The following is a 19,716-nucleotide window of genomic DNA, read 5'->3' as shown; positions in this document are numbered from 1 at the left end:
TTTGAAAGATGTTCATCCCTGGTTTTAAATCACTGAGACAATACGGATCTTATTTTTTTCATTTTTGTTTTTGAAAATGTGCACCTGGGCCCCGTTTCCCTTTAATTACATAGAGCCAAATTCTGCAGGATGGAATTTGATGTACAGCTGCCTTAGGTTTTCATACTTGCAGCAACTTGAAAGCTGTTCTGTCTCATAACGAGAGTCTTACCCAGCTAACAGTTTACTGCAGATAGCCTAGTTAAATACAGAGGACTTGTCACGTGAGTACAAGTGCTTTTTAGAGATGTTATAGTTACAGATGCTTTTTTAGATGTTATAGTATGAGTCAGAGCTACAGCTTGCTGATAACGAGAGGGGCATTGTCCTATTTCTGGCTTCTGGGAGTGTACTTCCCTCCCCTCACAGTGCGCGACCTAGGGACGAGGCGATTCATCTTGTTGAACCAGCAGAGAGCTACCCAGGCTTGTCCAAAAGTCGCTGTATTTTGGCTTGTTTGGTAAGCTGGGCTGGCCAAGGGAGGAGCACTGGTGTCATTCAAGGACAGGGGCATGGGTGTGAGTGAAAGAAAGAATGGCGGCACCCATTTCTGGTGGTGGTGTTCTCTTTAGGTTTAGCTGTAACCTGTAACTTCATTCTTCATGGGTTTTGGATTTGCTGCTAGTATCAGTGGGCTGTTGCCATACGTAGTTAAATTACTTAATAATACCTTTTAATGTGGTTTGTGAGGAGGAAGGCATGTATCCTTGCTGGTATTTAGAAACTGACATTCAAACTAAGTTAATGGGAACTAATGCTAACTGCCCTTTCGAGCCTCTAAAAATGTTCGCCTTAATTCTTAAGTATAAAGCCATATAATGAAAGATGAATCATCTATGTAATACAAACTATACAGTTAAGCTTTTATTCCAAAGGGACTAATAAAGGAAATGATCTGTATTGCACATAAACAGAGAGAACATTTTTATTAATCTGCAGTATAGGGCTTGAAGATCTAAAACAGAAATAGAAGTTTCTGCTGTTCTATATTCTGTAATGATGTTAAAACTCAACTGAAAAATGCATGCTATGAATGCCATTTTTACAAATGTTTCAATGCTGCACATATTTCAAAGGGGAATATGTTCAATAGGGGAGTAAAACCAAAGTTCTTTTGAAATATGCCTGTGTATGTATATATATATACTTTTAAATTGAAAATTTTAACTCTATCACCTCCACTGAGCTTTTCAAATAAATGTGGGTGGACAGCTGAATTGACTTGAGTTTGCACTCCTATTTCTAGATCAAAAGCCAAAAAATATCGTGGGAGCACTTCATTAGAATGCTTTTGTCTGTTTTTAAGATCTAAATTTCAGGCATTGACTTGTGATCTAGTTGGTTTTCTTATTGCAGGAAACATTTTAAGTGACATGTACTTTAGATATTTATTTTTAGCAAAAATGAAGTCTATAAATACAGTGAATTTTATAGTTTGTAAACACAAAATAGGTTAAGAGTCTAGAACCTTTGGGGGAAAAAAAAGAAAAAAGTAATGTATAAAACTTGAACTTGCTTGTTCCATGTACAATTGCTTTTCAAGAATAAGGCAGTAACATGGCTAAACATATACTTCCAATGTATTCCACCACAGTAAATTTTTGAGATTCTCAAAATATATGCATACATTCAGGTCATCCTGAGTTTCTTCAAGCAGTTTATTTAGTTTACCTGGAATCCTTAAAGTATTGTCAATGTCTAATGATTTTACTTTTATTTTGATACTTAGATCTCAAGAAACTCCTATAGATGGGCAGCCTCCTGCATTACCACCCAAACAATTTAAAAAGAACAGTTGGAACCAAATTCATCATTCACACTCACAGCAGGAACTGGATAACCATATTAATGAAACATTTGATGTTCCTGCATCACCTGAAAAGTCCACAGTAAGTTTTTAGATCTAGTTTAATTATTTTGCTTTTTTTTTCTGAAAGATAGTTCTACTTTTCTTTAGCTAAATTCTGATACATTTCAGGGAATTGCCACGCTTGTACATTACATTGCAACATTTCCATTATACATACCCTCTCTTTCCTCGCTACTACTACTTTTTCTATCCGCTGGAGTAGTCCTTTGTCTTCTGCCACCAAATGACTACACTGGGATAAGTATGCAAAACATGTTAGAGAGATCTTTTTTATAATACTCAGATTTTCATCATTTGCAGAAACTTTTAACCTCTTCAGAAGTCACTTTCGGTTTTAAAGAAGACTTTGTAGATAACTACTGCTGGTATGAAAACTTGTGTTTAATCTAGCTTTTGTCAAAAAGCCGAACCTAAAAATTCCTACTAGCATCTGGAGTAGTTTTGTCAGGAGTGGATTTTTGAATCTGTGGTAGTATTTCTGATTAGAATTTCCAAGAAAGAGCCACTACCAAGAGATTGGGACAAGGAACGTAAACATCCAAGCCAAAGTTCTTTTTTCTTTCTTGAGCATGTGCTAGATGAGTAATATAATCAGTTGATTATTGTCTGTCTGAGGTGAGAAGTCACTGGCCATTTTTGTGATTTTTGTCCTTAGGAAGGTTTTTCAAATGGTTTTTGGTTTGATACTGATGTGGGTCAAGAAATGTTTTTCAGAATGGGAAAACTCTTTAACATCCAGATGTAACAAATACTGTATAAACAGTTTCACCGACCTCAGACATTCAAAATTATGAGTCAGCTCCCAAAATTGATATTTTAGAAATGCCTTTGGTTTATTTTTATTTGCATTCTGAACTCTAAGCCTAGGGTGTTCTCTCAGGTCTTGTTATAAAGTTAAGATTCCCATAAAACCCATATTTAATTTCATAGCTGGGGTTTTAATAAAACACAAAATTGAAACTTTTTAGATTTATGAGCATTTTGGGAATGTCATAAAAAGTTTGCCTTAATTAAATCATGAAACAGTATTTTTAACAACTCAGTCTTCTGCTGGTGTTTACCCAAGTCATAGTAAAGTTCTGTTCTGAAAAATAACACTACTCATCAGGTCTTTCTGCATTCGGTTATCTGTACCAAATTGACAAAAATAACTTTCAGTTGTTTTTTAAACTCCTTTTAGTTCTCATGCAGCTGTGTTGTTTTTTGCAGAATAAGATTCTTTTTCCTGTGTGCATTGTCAGTGTGATTGTTTGCTCTGGTCCAATGAGTTACATTTACTCAGCCCTACTTATGGCAGTACACTGTTGTAATTGAAGATGTAATTTGGTCTGCTGATTGCTTTTTATTTTGGGTACTAGAAAAGAAACACAGTGTGACTCCTACATTTTGTGAAATTAGAAATTTAGGATTTTGAATGTATTTTTTCAAGATTGCTTTTCTGACCAGAATGCACTTCAGGTTTCTGTACTGTTAAAGTCTCTTCTGTTGCTCCATCTCAAATATTTCCAGGAAAAACTCTGATCATTTTGCCTTCATTAAGCTGTCAAATTTGCTTTGTCTGTTTACATATGGAGAGTTCATTTAGAATGGTAGTAGGACGGGTATGGAAATAACAGCTTTTTACGCCAGCCTTCCTTAAGCATCCAGTCAGAATGTCCAGAAGTATTTGAAAACAGGTGTGGCCAGGAGTTTCTGCAGTCAGGACAAGTTAATGATGATATACAGCGCTCTCTTTGGGTTTTTCATTATAAACTACTCTTCAAAATTGCCTGTTAGAGTAGGAAATAATTAGCCCTTTTTTTTTTTTTTTTTTTTTTTTTTAAATCTGGGGAAAGGAGTGGCACAGAACTTGCCAAACTCTGCATGTGAGCCCTTGCTTATTGTTCATCCTGCCCAGGAACATTCGCCTGGTCTCCTGTGCCAGTGAACGTCGGCAAAAACTATATGCTCCCTTCCTTCTCATCAACATATCGTTTGCTTACTCTTACGTTTACTCTCCTCTCCTTCCCCAAAGTTTTCACCTTTTCACTACTATGAATGTGGTTGTGGTGGGGTGGGGGTGGTTTGGCTTTAATCAGGAGCTTAAAACATGTGACGCTGAGTTGTCTTTTTATGGTTTTTTTTCCAGTTCTTACGAGCCAAGTTTAGCAGCCTTTTTACCTATTGAACCTGTGCGTTTTGAACTTTCATACCTAATAGGAACATTTGATTTCCTTTAATAAATGGATTTTTTTCTTCCTTTCTGAATATGACTCTTATGCTTTGGGCTATATTTGGTAACATTAAAAACATCGTTGAAGTAAATTTCTTTAATAGTACTTCACATCCTCACCATGTATATACTAGGTGATATTCAGCCTGTGAAATTAATATTAATGTGGACCAAACTAAAATTTATTTCAATGGCAATAAGTTGATTTTGCCAGATTACAAAAGTATCTAGTATTCCCCAGTTTGTTGGTGGTTCCTGTGACAATGTTGTTCTGATCAGAATAATAATAATAAATAAATAAATAAATAAACTATTCGAATTGTCAGAGCTTGACAGAACTTATACTACATTACACACAAAATAGGACGAGATATGGAACCAAGGTTTTGTTGCCAAACTTGTTGCAGCTTACTGCTACCATACTGCAGTTAATAGGGGGGAAAAAAGTGTGTATTAACTTACCTCATTTTTTATCATGTTACATTCTTACTGTGGGCTCTTTACTGCAGTCTAAATTAAAATAATTTAAAATGTTTCAGATCGGTAATTTTTTTCTCTTAAGACTGCTTGAAGCCAATTAGTCTGTTTTAGTGCCATTTCTTACTTTGAGCTTCCTTTGACAGAACACAATTTTAACTTAATTACATCCAAGACTTTAAGTGTATAATTGTTTTTCCTTCTATGTAAAACTTATGAGATAAGACATTTGCCTTATTGATGTTTTCATGTGTGTCCAGTAGCAATTTCTTAATTAGGAAAATGCAAAATTATTGTATACAATATCCACGAAGGCTATAATAACTGTGAACAAGTAATATATATTTTTTGTTTTTACTAGCCCAATGGTGGTATCCCCCATGACAATCTTGTTATGATCAGAATGAAACCGGATGAAAATGGAAGGTTTGGCTTCAATGTCAAGGTACAGTAACTATTCCTTTTGTGTCTGTTAAGTTGTTTTTCTGATGTTTATGGTTTATGACTTATGTAATTTATTTTTAAAGGGTGGATATGATCAGAAGATGCCCGTAATAGTGTCCAGGGTAGCTCCAGGAACACCTGTAAGTTATCAAAAATCAAGCTGTTTGAGATATCTGTGTAGCTTGAAGTATGTGCTCAAAACTAGTACCTTTTTCTTAGCTGCCTATGAAACAAGCCTGTGCTGACATTATCCTAAGAGAGCGAATGATTTGCAGAAAGGATTTGATGGGGCTATATAACACTGGTGAAAAAAAGTTCAATCCTCAAAAATATTTTTTAATGAAACAAGATCTAGTTCCTGAAAATTACAGATTTTCAGATGTTCAGTATGCATTGTTTCTTGAGCTGTCATCCTAAAACTACATTTACTTGATTATTTTTTAATATGGGAATTCATACAATTTAATCTAATTTATATGGAGTCTTCTATTCTCTTAAAAACAACTAAAATAGCAAACACCTCTTACTTTAGTGACAGATGTAGCTGAATAAAGCCAAGACTTAGATTAAAATCAGACATCATGAATCATTCATTAGGTCTGATTGTCTGTTGTTAGTGGTGTTTAGTGACTATCAATAGTGTCTTCAAACTAGGCACAATATTTTGTCAGTTAATTGCCAGAAATACTGACCTGGTATTCAGCTGACTGAAGTCAGCTCTGTTTCTACCTTTTACAGTAGAGCGAACCATTTCTTTGCTAACAGTTAAGAAATACAGCATTTTTTTCCCATTTTTTTCCTGTTGAGATCTGTGGTAAGAACAATGTCCTTATCCATGTAAATTATTATCTCTAAAATATTTAATAATATAAATAATTTTGGCTAAAAGCTTTAAATAGCTAGTCTCCAAGGAAAAGATAATTGGTGATGGCATGTGCACTTTCATTTTTGCAACCATGGTTGAACTGTGGTATAATAATTATTTTTATTCTTCTTTCTGGGATTACTTAGACTTATGCATTGTCTTTGGTTATTGTCTTACTCTTGTTGTTACAATTGTAATGTTTCATACCTGAAGTATTTAAGCCTCTGAAATTGATTTAGACAATTACTCCCTTCCCTTCAAAGATAAGAACATTCTGCTTTTTAGTTGCCTGTACAAAATGTGGTTGAAACAGAGAAGCTCAGCCAAGCTTTCTACTTCAACCAGAGGAGTGGAGTAACAGCTGCTGAAAGACATGACAATGACAGTCACCTCCCAGTGACAAATAGGTTTGTTCATATGAATGGCACTGTCTCATATATTGAGCAACACTCAGATTTATCATTTGAATACAATGCAGCAACCATAGCAACTTGGCTGTTAGGATTCAAGTCCCAGAGTGTAGTTACTTTCAGTTGCTATTTTAAGGTGACAAGTTGGAAATGCCTCATTTTACAGATTTCATTTTTCTATGTGTTTCAGGCTGATCTTTGTGTCCCTCGTTTGAATGAAGGAGACCAGGTTGTACTGATCAACGGCAGGGATATAGCAGAACATACCCACGATCAAGTTGTTATGTTTATTAAAGCTAGCTGTGAGAGACACTCAGGGGAACTTGTGCTCCTAGTTCGACCCAATGGTAAGTAATTTGTACATAATGAAAAAATTATATAAATAAATCAGAAAACACCTTGTCTTTATTTTCTAATCTTAATTTTTTGTCCTCTGATGGAATGCTTATCTTTTAAGAAGTAACTCCCTTCCTTGAAAAGGACTTGCACCAATACAGCCTATTGTATAAATCTTAATTGATCCCATGCTCTAAGGAACTGTTCAGAACTAGGTATTGGGAATGAATAGGGAAGCCAGAGATCGCGTATTTCTAACAGAGAGTTGAAGTAAATTTTGTTCTCACTCTCATTGATTAAGGAAAAAAAGTCCAGAAAACCATCCGTATATTGAATGCAGTTTCTGAGGTTACTGTAATTCCGTTGAAGAAAAAGAAAAACACAAACAAGAACCAAGTGTTTGGAAGCCTTTGGAGTTCCATATATGCAAAATCCTCCCATGTGTTTTAAAAACAATTCAAAATGACTGGTAACATTTCTACTTGATGCAGAAAGTGCTAAAAATGCAGTTGCAATAACAGTGTTTGCAATATACTCATGACGTAAACTGTTGAAGTATTGCCAGCAGATGGTCACTGGAGTTAATTCTGCTCTACATCCCAATTATAATACAGTTGCACAGGAAAGGAAAATGAAAAATCATGTTCAATCAGAATAATTGAAATTACTTTAGGAGAATATGTCAAACACCTCATAAACAATATTTCCTGTATTCACTGATTCATGCTTCCTATTTATGCTCACGTTCTGTGTGCAAGCTTTCTTGCGGTTTTTGTTTACTTTCTTTTTCATATAAAATTGTTTGTTTGTTTACAAGTTACTAAATTGGTATCCCCTTATGTGTTGATCATCTTTGTGATCTGGATAAAAACATTTGAGTTGTAGAAGTGAGGAGCTGCTAGTTTCCTCCTTCGTGATCATGCAATTTTCAACTAAAGAGAGGCTTTCTAACAGCATGTTTGTTATGTATAGTAGATGATGCATGTTATTTTTCAGTTTGTTTATAGGTAGGGCACACATACAGCATTGATAGTGTTATAATGGCATATATTAGTGCCATTTTCTCTGGTGGTCTGCATGTCTTGCCCTAATCACCAAAGCCTGAAAGAACAAATCAGTACAAAATGAAATAAAAGTAAAAATGTAAATGTACCTTAGTGCCTTCAGAGGCATGATGTGGGAATTTGAGATTAGGGAGTACACCAGACAAGGTAGGGCCTAACGTGAGGTTTGATCAAAATGTGCTTTTGCTTAAAATGACTATTAAAGCCAAAAATAGCTTTGTCATGGGTGCTAGTAATCAGTAAAGGCTACTTGCCCTTGATGATGAGGATTAAAATCAATGCGTTAATAAATGTGGATTTTTCTACAGGAGAAATGCCTTTTTAGTTGATTTAAATAAGTGACTTAAAGTTAACTTTACTTGCCAAACAGCATGTCTGGTTAGAGCCTTCATACTTTTATTTTTTGTAGCTGTCTATGATGTTGTGGAAGAGAAGCTGGAGAGCGAGCCTGACTTCCAGTACATCCCTGAGAAATCTCCACTCGATGGTGTCCATCAAGATGATAATGCTCTGAGGGAATCCATGATTCAGCTAGCAGAGGGGCTTATCACTGGAACTGTTCTGGCTCAGTTTGATGTGAGTACTGTCACCTGTAGTTGTGCGCAAGTTTCAAGTCTTTTGGGATAGTAATCATTTAAAACAGAAAACTTCACTTAAATTTCAGTACCATCAGCAATTTTGAGTACAACAATTGACTTAACACTCAAAAGAAAGAATTAAAAAAAGTCCTGTAGAGGAAACACTACATGTCCAAAGTTATGGCATAGAATAACCAATCCAATACTATTTCTAAATGTTGTTTCAGTTTTAAATAGCCTTATTGATTGCTTGCAACTTTTTATGGTTATCAGGGGCCTATTTTAATAAACTTTTATAGTGGTGATGACAAAAATCCATACCAAAAATTTGTGTTCTGTACTCAGACCTTCATTACTAATCAAAGTTAATGTAGGAGCTGAATGACAGCTGAACTGTTGACATTTTATGTTCTATTTCAATGAGGGAATATAAAATTACCAATGGAAAATACAGCCCTATTAAGAATGTGTAACATTACTTTATAAATAGTTAATTTTTTGGCATATTTGAAAAGAACAGTGCATTTCTTTTGGTGTCCATAGCTGCTGATAGCTATAGTCTTTCTTTAGCACTAACTTGTGTTCTGATGATACTCCATCTTCGTTAATGCATGAGGTCAAGTGACTTAAAGCAAGAAGCAGTAATTTGTAAAACACAGCAGTGTGAATGCCTCACCAGAGACCTAAGGTTATGTATCACAATGTATATTTATAAAACATACTATTTGAGACTTCTGGTGGTAAAATGTATTTATTTTATACATAGAATAGTACCTATATTTTGCAGTATGTGTACCTTGTATGTTATACTGCATAGGTTTAGACTGGGAGCTCTTCCAGGGACAGTTTTTGTACGGTTTTGTAACAGTGTTACATAAATGGCTTTGGTGTGTGTGTTTGGGTCAAGAAACGTATGGGTGTACTGATGCATAACTCCCAGGTCTTCATTTAGCTGTTTCATTACCATAGGATGTCAAACTTGTGCATGGAATGTGTGTAGTCACCATGTTTTATGCTGGGAGGACAAGTGAAAGGTTGTGTTCTCTGGTTGAAAAGTGATTTAAAAGCTCTACTTGCCACATCTCTTACTCTGGTTCTCTATCAATTCACTTAGGAGTTCACTTTAAAACAAATTATTTAAATAATTCAGATTTTAAGTTTAAGTGCTTTTTATTGAACCTGGATGATATCACCGGTACTGTTTGCAGCACAATGGTTATGGCAGTGAATGACTAAGGCATGACAGGACAGAAACCGCTCAAAGGAGATACTGTGCAAGAAAAGCACAAGGTAGCCCAGGATTCACTGTATACCTAATGAAATGCAGGAAGATATCTGACAAAACAAAAAAAGCTCTGAAACAACTTCATTGTAGGTAGAGAGCTATACACAACACCATCTGCTTGCCCTAAACCACCATGTGGAATGTCAGTATCTGTCAATTCCCTTAACATTATATAATACTGACTTCACTGGATTAGTGATCTTATGGAAGCCGGAAATTTAAGAGTCAGTTTGTCTTTAACCAAATGGTGATGATGTCTCGATTATTTTAAACGATCCCATAGAATATTTCATAGGGCTTTCTTATAAAAAGTATTTCCATATTTGTTGAAACAATCTTTGTTCAGTAATTTATGTTATAAAAAGTATCTCTATGCATATACTAACAGGTATTTTTTATCTCCTGTGGTCTTGGCCATCTTTTTTGTCTTTAGCAATTGTATAGGAAAAAACCTGGAATGACAATGTCTTGTGCCAGATTACCTCAAAACATTTCCAAAAATAGATACAGAGACATTTCGCCTTGTAAGTATGTGTGTGTATTTGTGTTCTAAAAGTATTTTACCCTGGTTAGTAAATAAGTAACATCTTTCTAAAATTTTTTTCAGATGATGCTACACGGGTTATTTTAAAAAGTAATGAAGATTACATCAATGCAAATTACATAAATGTGAGTACTGTTTTTAAAAATAGTTTCTGACATTAAGTAATTTTGCAGTTTTGCAACGGAGAACTCAAGTGAAAAAAAAAATTCATGTGAATCTAGTCGAGGCTAGATTGTCTGGGTAAGCCTGTAATAAAATGGTTTGAAATTTACTGGAGGTTTGCTTAATTGCTATACTTTGTGGCAGGTAATTTTATAAAAGAAACAAGCAAAAAAAAAAAAAAAAAACTAGGAGAAAGTAGCCCTTTACCAGAGGAACACACTATTCTTTTTGGATTACTAATGAGGCAGTAGTGACTAAGCTGCAGTAAATAGAATTCATGTAATGTTGCTTTTTTATCTGTTAGTCACTAAACATTGTCTGATGTGTAACTAACAGAAATTCATTCTCATGGTGAATGCAAGAATTAAAATAATGATTTTATCTTCTCTTAGATGGAAATCCCTTCTTCCACTATAATAAACCAGTACATTGCTTGTCAAGGTCCATTGCCAAACACTTGTCCTGATTTTTGGCAGATGACTTGGGAACAAGGCTCATCTATGGTTGTAATGTTAACAACTCAAGTTGAACGGGGTAGAGTAAGTACAAGATTTTCTTAAATACCACTTACATAACAAAATCTGTTGATGATTGCCATTTAAAAGATCCGAGGAAGATACTGTTACAACAGGTAGTGCAACTGTTTTCATAAGGGCAGTGCATTCTCACTACTGTTGTAGTGATGAATCTTACATTTTAAACCTTTTGATATTCTTAGTGTAGCTAATATTAAAACTCTGTTCAGTGCTGAAATACATTTAAGTCCCCATGTATTTCTTAAAATATTTTTGGCTTATTGGTTTGACTCTTGTCAAACTAGAATTTACTTTCATGAGTCTTCTTTTCTCTAATCTTCAAATGATGAAACTCCAAAAAATGGAATCAGTTCTTGTAATTAGTTCTTTGATATGTAGAGATAAATTTTTAAGGCAGCCTAAAGTAGCTTTGTAGTGTTGAGATAACGTGCCTGGATGGCTGTCTTTAAGAGAATCCTTGATAAACTTGAAATATAAAATTCTTCATAAAATGTTCTTCTGAGGCTATGAACATTTGTTTAATTGTGTGAAAAAATCATTGTCCTTTCAGTCTTTTTCATACAAAAACTTGCAGAAGTAGAGACTTATGAATTGCTGAAAATAATTGTTCGTGGTGTTGTCAAAGGCTTTTTTTTTTTTAAAGCAATAGTTTTTCTTTATTAGCTTCATTTGTTGTGCAGCTTTGTCCTTTGGAGACAAGCAAAACAATAAAATCTAGTCATACAAATGGTTTAGTTCCAGAGTTATCAGGTCTGGAGCATTCACAGTAGCACTGGATGATTGAGTGTGTGGACAGAAATGACATACTAGAATAATAGTTTAGTGGAATTTCTCATAATTCAGGATTTCTTTTGAAGATGGATTTATGGAACATTGTGGGTGTTCCGATCAACTCAGACTATATTTCAGCTGTCTGTATATATTGTAACTTAGTAATAACCATGTATTTGTTGGGAGGTCAGGCCTCTAAATGTAATTAAAATAATTGAAGGGGAGTTGCGGTGTTTTTAAACTTTTTTTCAGTGACTCAACATTAGCGTGATGCTGCCTGCTCCCAAATAAATATGATTAGAGGGAATTTCAGTACAAGTGCCCTTTTAATTTGAATTTTCTTTACAAATCTGCTACAAACAGACTTGCAATAGCAGTTCTGAGGTTTCCCCACCCCACTCAATAATGATATTTGTGGAGCTCTTTGGAGAGCTGCTAAATAATTAAGTAAAAGGACTTATCTGTCTTATACCCATAGGCAGACTCCCTGCTCTAAAGCTGATCATGAGGCTACTGACATCACTATCCCACTGCATGCCGGGATGTCTCAGTGGAGCAGGAAGTCTGCAAATCTGGCTGCTCTTAAAGAATCGCCAGGTGGGTTGGAAAAACAAAAGTACACTTGAGCTGAAATGACCTCTATAATTAGGCCGTTAAGCAATATATCTAAAAATCTTAGTTTTTAGAGTTTTCATTCGCACTGGTGACTTTATCAAGAGTCTTTGGAGCCCACCATCTGCATTCCCCTCATTTCTGAATTGGTTTAGCAGCTTTTTTGTTGCTTATCTCCTTTCTTTTTTTCATATGTTCTTTTCCCATATACATGTGCTTTAAGAAGATTACGTTAAGTTTTTAGAGGTCAGAAATATTTATAAAGCAGCGCTTTTGTCACTCAAGTATTAAGATGAAATATTTTATAAATACAATTTAAAAACAAATTCTAGCTAAAGATAAAGGCATCAATTTACACTAGCACTGAGTTGGTGCTCTGCGGCACATTATTTGATCTGTAGTTAATTAAGTAGCACAGTCTATTTGGTAAGTAAACTAATAGTAATTACAAAGTGATCAAAATATTATTTACTGAACAAAGGAATAAGCAACTAGAGAGATTGAAAATAATATTCTGAATTTAAACACAAACATCTTTAAAAATGTGTTGACTTCAGGTTAAATGCCATCAATACTGGCCAGAGCCATCAGGAAGCTCATCATATGGGAATTTCCAGATTACCTGCCATTCAGAAGAAGGAAATCCTGCTTATGTGTTTCGAGAAATGACATTGACTAATCTGGAGGTAAAATCATTTTATATATATATATATATGTATATATATATACACACACACATATGTATGCATATGAAGTATTAATCTGTGGGATCCTCACAGACTATCTGAAACTACCTAATCAGGCTTTTTAAAATCTTGATGACATATCCATGTGAATAGAACTGTTTATTTCTAGAAACCTTTAGAAAACTAGTCTTATTGCAATGTTTTTACTTTGTATAAGTTCTGCTGTTAGCATGATAACCATTTATAAGCAAAATATCACAAGGATTTGGTTTCCATAATAATAGTAATTGGTTTAGAATCACATAAAAGATGTATTATTTGTCTTAAAGACTTTTATTGCCATCTTTCAAGACCTGGACAATGAAAAAGAGTAAAAGTTGAGAAACTTGTTATTCCCTTGATGCTTTCAAAACATCAAACAGAAGCAGTGTTTGAGTATTGCTACTGAAAATCCACCTTTTTGGTGGCAAACGGTTCTTTATAATTCCATCTTGGAGATTGTGTGCAGGTAGATGGAAGATAAATCCTGCTGAGAGAAGCATGAATTGGGATCAGCAATGAGATGTAAACCAGGACCTCCCAGATTAAACATGAATAGCATGGAGTTTGAGGGAATATGTAGTTTCCAGAGCTTCGCCAGTTCGCATTTCAGTCTCAGAAATGTTTGGAAATGGTTATCTGTAGTTCATGTACTTCTCTCTCACTGCATGGATTTCCAGATGAGATGTCAGTTTTATAGAACTTCCTTTTAGTCAATTTGCAGTTAAAATTCCTTTCCTGTATGCTGTTGAGACAATTGCTCATTTATTATCAGTAGTGGAAGCTCTGTAAATGATTCCATGCCAAAGGGTTATTTAACGTACTGTAACTTCTGTTCTTTGAAATGCTTCTTTTACTCCGATTGTACGGCCTGCCCCCTTCGCTCACCAGAGGCATGTGATATGTTTGTGACATTCGAGCGAGGGGGTGGGAGTGGAAAACCAAGTCATTCTGCATCTTGTGAAGTAAGCTGGATAAAATTAGAGGTGCAGTTAAATCCAACACAATACTGGCGTTCACACAAAGTCTGAAAGAAGGCTTTCATGCCTGGAAGTCCTGTCTTCCCCTCTCTCTATTCCTGTGCTGCCATTTGATCTAGTAAGATGGTACCTCTTTCTGCTAAATTTGTTTTGTTAAAGATTTGGCTACCTTCTTGTACGTCTGGTGTTTAGATAGACTGTTTGTATCCTTGAACTGTTTTTACTATTACATGGAGTGCCATTTTCTAACCTGCCGTTTTTGTTTTTAACAAAAAAAATGTAATTGTAAAATCCACAATGAGCAAAAATTGACAACTGAAAGTTTCCAGAAGCTACATCTATTATAGGCACAAGTTGATGTAAATGTACCATTGATTTTTATTTATTTGTTTGTTTTCCCCTCCATGGAACCTGAGTTACCCTTCAATAAATCTTACGTTTCTGTTTAGAAAGAGGAAAGCCGCCAACTGACCCAAATTCAGTATATAGCATGGCCTGATCATGGGGTTCCTGATGATTCCAGTGATTTCCTAGATTTTGTGTGTCTAGTGCGGAAGAAGCGGGCTGGCAGAGAAGAACCTGTTGTTGTTCATTGCAGGTATCCCTTTTTTTTCCCCTCCAATTTTGCTAAATCACAAAATCGAACTTGTTTATTATCAAATAGTATTTCTGTGCTTTGTTGTTCAAATAAACATTTAACTGTATCCGCAGATTACAGGAGAACTCAACCTTTAAATTAAACAGTTCGTTTTTCTTAAAGTTGTAATCACTTTCAATAAGCAGAATTTTGGGTATCTACATCCATGAATCTGGGTGGGGATTGATTTGTTTAAGTTAAATGCTTGTGCTAGTGGTCTATGTAATTCAAGTAGATGGTGAAAGATACCTAGGAAGCTTGCTTAAGATGACTACTTTTTTATGACTTTGTGTATCAGAAATTGTATTTAATTGGTTTGGCTGTCTTTTCTGCTTTGTGTTGGTCAGGGTAAATCTTCTGAATTAGGGAAAACCAATTGGCACTGCTAGAATTCCAGTGTCTCAAAATGATATTTTTCTTCAACTTCATTATTGCTATATTTCGGTTGATATGGTTCTGAACAAATAGTTTCATTAACACAGTACAAAGTGTGCAAGTCTACAGAGACACTGGAGTTCAGGAACAATTTCGTTCCTCTCAGTGAGGTATCAAACTGGCTCCACTCTGATAATTTCAGTATCAACATTTAAAACAGTTTCATGTCTCTCAGAAAAAAAGGAGAGAATACCACAGTTTGGCATAATTTACTTAATTGACCTAACTTGATGGCTGTTGGGAAATATAACTGAATTTCACTAGCGAGGTCAAGCTGAAGGAGCCCAGGGGTTCTTCCGCATGGTGTTGGCATGCTATTTTTACTAGCTGCTCAGTATAAGGGGACTAGACATTACAGCACCAAAATGGTGAAGTTCGGTTTTAGACCTGAGGCACCAGTTTTAGTATGGGCAATCCAAGTACCTAATAGAGAAGACTCCTCTATCATACAACAGTAGTTTAAAATGAAAAAAAAAAAAAAAAAAAAAAGATTGTAAAGCAACAAAAATCCGAAGAATAGGGAAGGGTTTTGTTATGTTGAGCTACTTTATAACACTTGTTTTCAAGTTGTGTTCGTCGCTATTGCTTCTCTGATTACATTTAGTTCTCAGTGCTACTGACAAGTTTTTTGACTGAACTGAGAGTGGTTAAACAATTTATAATCCATATAGCCTGAACACAGCGCTGATGAAAGGACACTCTGGTGTAACAATCTTTATTCCCTGTAAAAATTGGTGACTTGCTTCTAAATTAGTGTTTTTTTGAGATTTGCCATTGTAGAAGAGTACTGAGATGAGAAACTTCAGAAGTGAGTGAATCTTAACTGTAAGCATTTTATTTCCATGGCACCTTTCTCAGTAGCCTTTAAAGGAAAAAAGGTGTAGCACAGAATGTACTTTAAGAAAGAAATGTTATTCAAAATCAGGCTGAATGTACTCTGTTCTGTTTGGACCATTGATCTTAAATAGATGCTTCAGGAAAATTAAGAACCAAGCAAGGTTTTATGGTGCTTGTGCCATGTAACTTGCCCAGCTTCCAACTCATTTCAAGTTAAAGAAATTACTGAACCTGTTACGTTTGTCTGTGTAGCAGCTCCAGTGCCTTTCTTTTCCAAGGACATTTCTGTTCTTGTTTCTGAGTTCTTGAATTCCTGCATTCCTGTCCTTTGGCAAGTTCTGCAAATTTGTATCTAAACTTTTTTGTTTGTTTGTTTTTACTTTAACAAGGCTTCTAACAGTTTAGCTGAACAGTTTCTAATTCTTGTTCCGTAAGAGATGGTGAGCCACCCACCCTGTTCCTGCCATTCGTGATTTTCTTGTCTTCTGTTAAGTATCAGTGTTCCACTCCATCAAGCAATGGTTTCTTTTCCCAAGCTGAAGAGTCTTAGCTCACCTGATATTTATCATATGGAAACTGTATCATACTTTCCATCCTTGTTGTTGCCCTTATCTGGATCTTTTGACATTGTAAAATGAATTGTTAAAGATTCTTTGACAAATACCATTCCTGCTTGCATTTCATGGTCTATTCTGCATACAAATTCTGTATGTATAAATTCTAGAGGTGTAAAATGTTGTGGAGTAGTTTTATATAACCAGTAAATTTACATCTTGTCATGAAAGTTTCATGACATCACTGAAATATGTAGTAGCTTTGATGCCACCTTCTGGACAAAAACTTAAAGTAGTAGTTTGGCTGGATTTAATCTGAAATTATGCTTCAGAATCAGAACAATTAAGCTTCAAAGACAATGTTTATATTAACTAATTAATTTAGAAGCAAACTTTAATTTACTGACAAATAATAATTGTATGAGTTGAGATAATGGTGATGTCTGAAAAAACGGATTTGGTTTTATATTCAAGTATGAAGGAACATTAGGTTTCTATTTTAAAACTGCAAAACAATATTTTGAATGAATAAATATATTTGTAGATTCTGTTAGTTAAAAGCTAGGTTAAGAACTGTCAATTCTCTGAAGAGGATTGACAGTTCTGCACTGCCTTCTGCTCTTTTCAGGCAGGATGGAAGCTTCCAGTGACACCCAATCTGTCTAACCCCTGTTATCGTAAAGCTCAATCATGAGAATCCTTGAGAAGGGAGGTCTTAAGTTTGGTGGGGTGGTTTATACACCATTTAGGAAAACGTGGCCTTTAAATGTGAACTGTCTTTCAGATACTTTATTTTTTGTTGTTTTTACAGTGCTGGGATTGGACGGACAGGAGTTCTCATCACTATGGAGACAGCAATGTGTCTCATTGAGTGCAATCAGCCTGTTTATCCATTAGATATTGTAAGAACTATGAGAGATCAAAGGGCCATGATGATCCAAACACCTGTGAGTATCAGACTTGTTTTTCTGTGTTGTAGAAGAATAATTTCATATTATTTAGTTGTATCATTAAACATATTTTAATATACTTGCTGTTTATCGTTTTTCAAAGAAGGTGTCTTTACCCAGTGTAGCTGCAGCCTTGGCTCCAGACAGAAATAAATTGCTCTAGTTATTGGAAAAGAGCAAGTCTTTAAATTTCTACAAAAACAACTTGGGGAAAAGCAGCGGCTTTTTCAGGGTTGTCTGGCAGTTAATGTCAAAAAGGGCCAATTTTCAGTAGTGTACAAATTGCTCAGTAGAGAAGGCAGGAGCATAATTCTAAAAGTTAAAAATGGGAATAATATAAAAGGCTAACACAGAAAGATCTAAGACATGCAAGAAAAAACCTTCAGTGATGCAATTCGGTGATCTTGTTACGCTAGTAATAGTGAAAACAAAATTTCACACTGTCCCGTAATGACTTTAGTAAGGGGAAAATAATCAAAGAAATTATATTTTAAAAACAGAATTATTAAAGCTGATCCCAGATATATCAAAATAATTTATTTTTAAAAAAGGTAACTTGCTTCTGGAATTCTTCTGGTGCTCTCTTTACAGTTCAAGTATCTTAAGATGCTGGAACTTTCCCTGGATTGATGATGTTTGTTTGTTTTTGAGATAATTGCTATGTTTCTTTCATATGTTATATTTCTGAACTATAAAAGGATTAGAAGGGTTTTAGAACAGATTTAGAACCTTTTTATTTGTGTCAGTCAGGTGTTGCTTATCTCTGAGCTGTTTGCATTACATTTTTACAAAGTATGTAAAAAGGGTCAAAATACTGAGTTGTGTTGCCTTTCAAAGAAAGGCCTGAAGTCTTGGTTGTTCCATTTTTTGACCAGTTTCAGTTTGTTTATTTGAATCAACATTCAGTTGTATAGTTTTTACTCGCTGTATTTAAAGGGAAAGTATTTTGAAGGAAAAAAGGCACTAGATCCAGTGTCAAATCTCTGCCATAATTACCTGCAGCTAGTTATCCGTTGTAGTAATGTCAGTGTTCCTGTTGCTGTTCCTTCACCTAAATTTGAAGAAACCTTTTATGTTCTTCAGAAGGTATTCAGACTAAAAAAAATAATATAAGCCTCCATTTCTAGGTCATCTGTAGTTCAATGCTGCTGTCCAGTATTCATTTCCACAAAAATAAATAAAATTTATAAAAATAAAAGTGTTATTCCGCTGGGACGGGAAGGATGAGGAAAATGATGATATATGAAAAACAATAAAGGATGGCTCTTGCTGTATGTGATGGTGATACAGTATGAGTTTGTACATCTCTATAGCATACATAGAGAGGAAGAGACTTTTATTAGTAAAGGGGGGAGGTACAGGGGTAAGGGTTCTAACTATTTTTTTCCCCAGAATGTGCTGAATATCTTTTTTTTTCATTTTTCTATTCAAAAAAATGAGCATGTTCTATCTGCAGTGGAACACAAATGCGTTTCACTGCATCAGAATGAGGGGGGATAATAAACATTATCTATCATAATTTCTCCTTATGATGTCTATTCCTGATTTTGTATATCCTGAAAGATTCACTTAATGTCCGCAAGATGGCCCCATGCATGATTCCCCTGTATGCTTACTATAGGAAGAGAGTTTGGAAAAGCTCCGTTGGGGAGCACTGGAGGCAGAATGCATATGCTCCACAAATAAGTATGAATTCAAATGTATTAATATATATGCAACAATACAATATATAATAATTCTATTACTAAATCTGTTACTGTGCCCATCTAAGACCAGACGTCAACAATTACTGTGTAGATAGGGATATCCCAAGACATGAAAAAGATAGGAATGCTAGGTTTCTGACTAGCGTATATGCTATATGCAGTATTCATTGTTAGTTGTGGTGCTTTACAAAACAATGATTTTTATTTTCTTTTATTTTTGTCTTATTTGAATTTGGTTGCTGTTGTTTTTTAACTAATATTTGTTTAAAACGAGGTATTAGTGGCCTCTACATATGCTGGTGCTCAACTTGAATGTGTGTAGAGTTAGACATTATACAGTGTTAAGAAATTGGGTTTTGTTTTTTTCAACATGAAACACTTTTTTCCTCAAATTCTGAGAGATGCCAGTAACATGGCAGAATTAATGTAAGTATGAAGAAGTGCTTTAGAAGTTGATAGTGCTAGCTACAGGTGCTGCTGTAGCTTCTAAATGCCAAGTGCATGGAAAGGTTAGGTCAGTGAAATTTCAGTAATGAAATGAAGGGTAGAAAATTACTGAAGAAGTGATGTTATAAGAACAGGACTGGTGTTGTGGGTGTGACTTCAGTTATATATTTCAAAGTGCTATTCATTCCACTCCTGTCGAGAAACAAGAAGTTTCTCAAGTTCTAATACACTGTTTCTATT

General features: G+C 35.0%; 1 protein-coding gene across 1 annotated transcript in view; it reads left to right on the top strand.

Moving 5' to 3' along the window:
• The window catches only part of PTPN4 (protein tyrosine phosphatase non-receptor type 4), a 115,676-nt gene that overhangs the window by 88,987 nt on the left and 6,973 nt on the right, over positions 1-19,716 (top strand). Inside the window, 11 exon segments of the mRNA XM_035536934.2 lie at positions 1,769-1,928; positions 4,960-5,043; positions 5,126-5,182; positions 6,508-6,664; positions 8,127-8,293; positions 10,014-10,104; positions 10,188-10,249; positions 10,679-10,825; positions 12,763-12,891; positions 14,360-14,508; positions 17,185-17,320. Of these exon segments, the coding sequence (XP_035392827.1) occupies positions 1,769-1,928; positions 4,960-5,043; positions 5,126-5,182; positions 6,508-6,664; positions 8,127-8,293; positions 10,014-10,104; positions 10,188-10,249; positions 10,679-10,825; positions 12,763-12,891; positions 14,360-14,508; positions 17,185-17,320 (1,339 nt within the window).

Source organism: Cygnus atratus, chromosome 6 (assembly GCF_013377495.2).
Source record: "Cygnus atratus isolate AKBS03 ecotype Queensland, Australia chromosome 6, CAtr_DNAZoo_HiC_assembly, whole genome shotgun sequence".
Classification (NCBI taxonomy): domain Eukaryota; kingdom Metazoa; phylum Chordata; class Aves; order Anseriformes; family Anatidae; genus Cygnus; species Cygnus atratus.
Note: the sequence above shows the minus strand (reverse complement) of the source record. Positions and strands in the feature narration are given on the sequence as shown.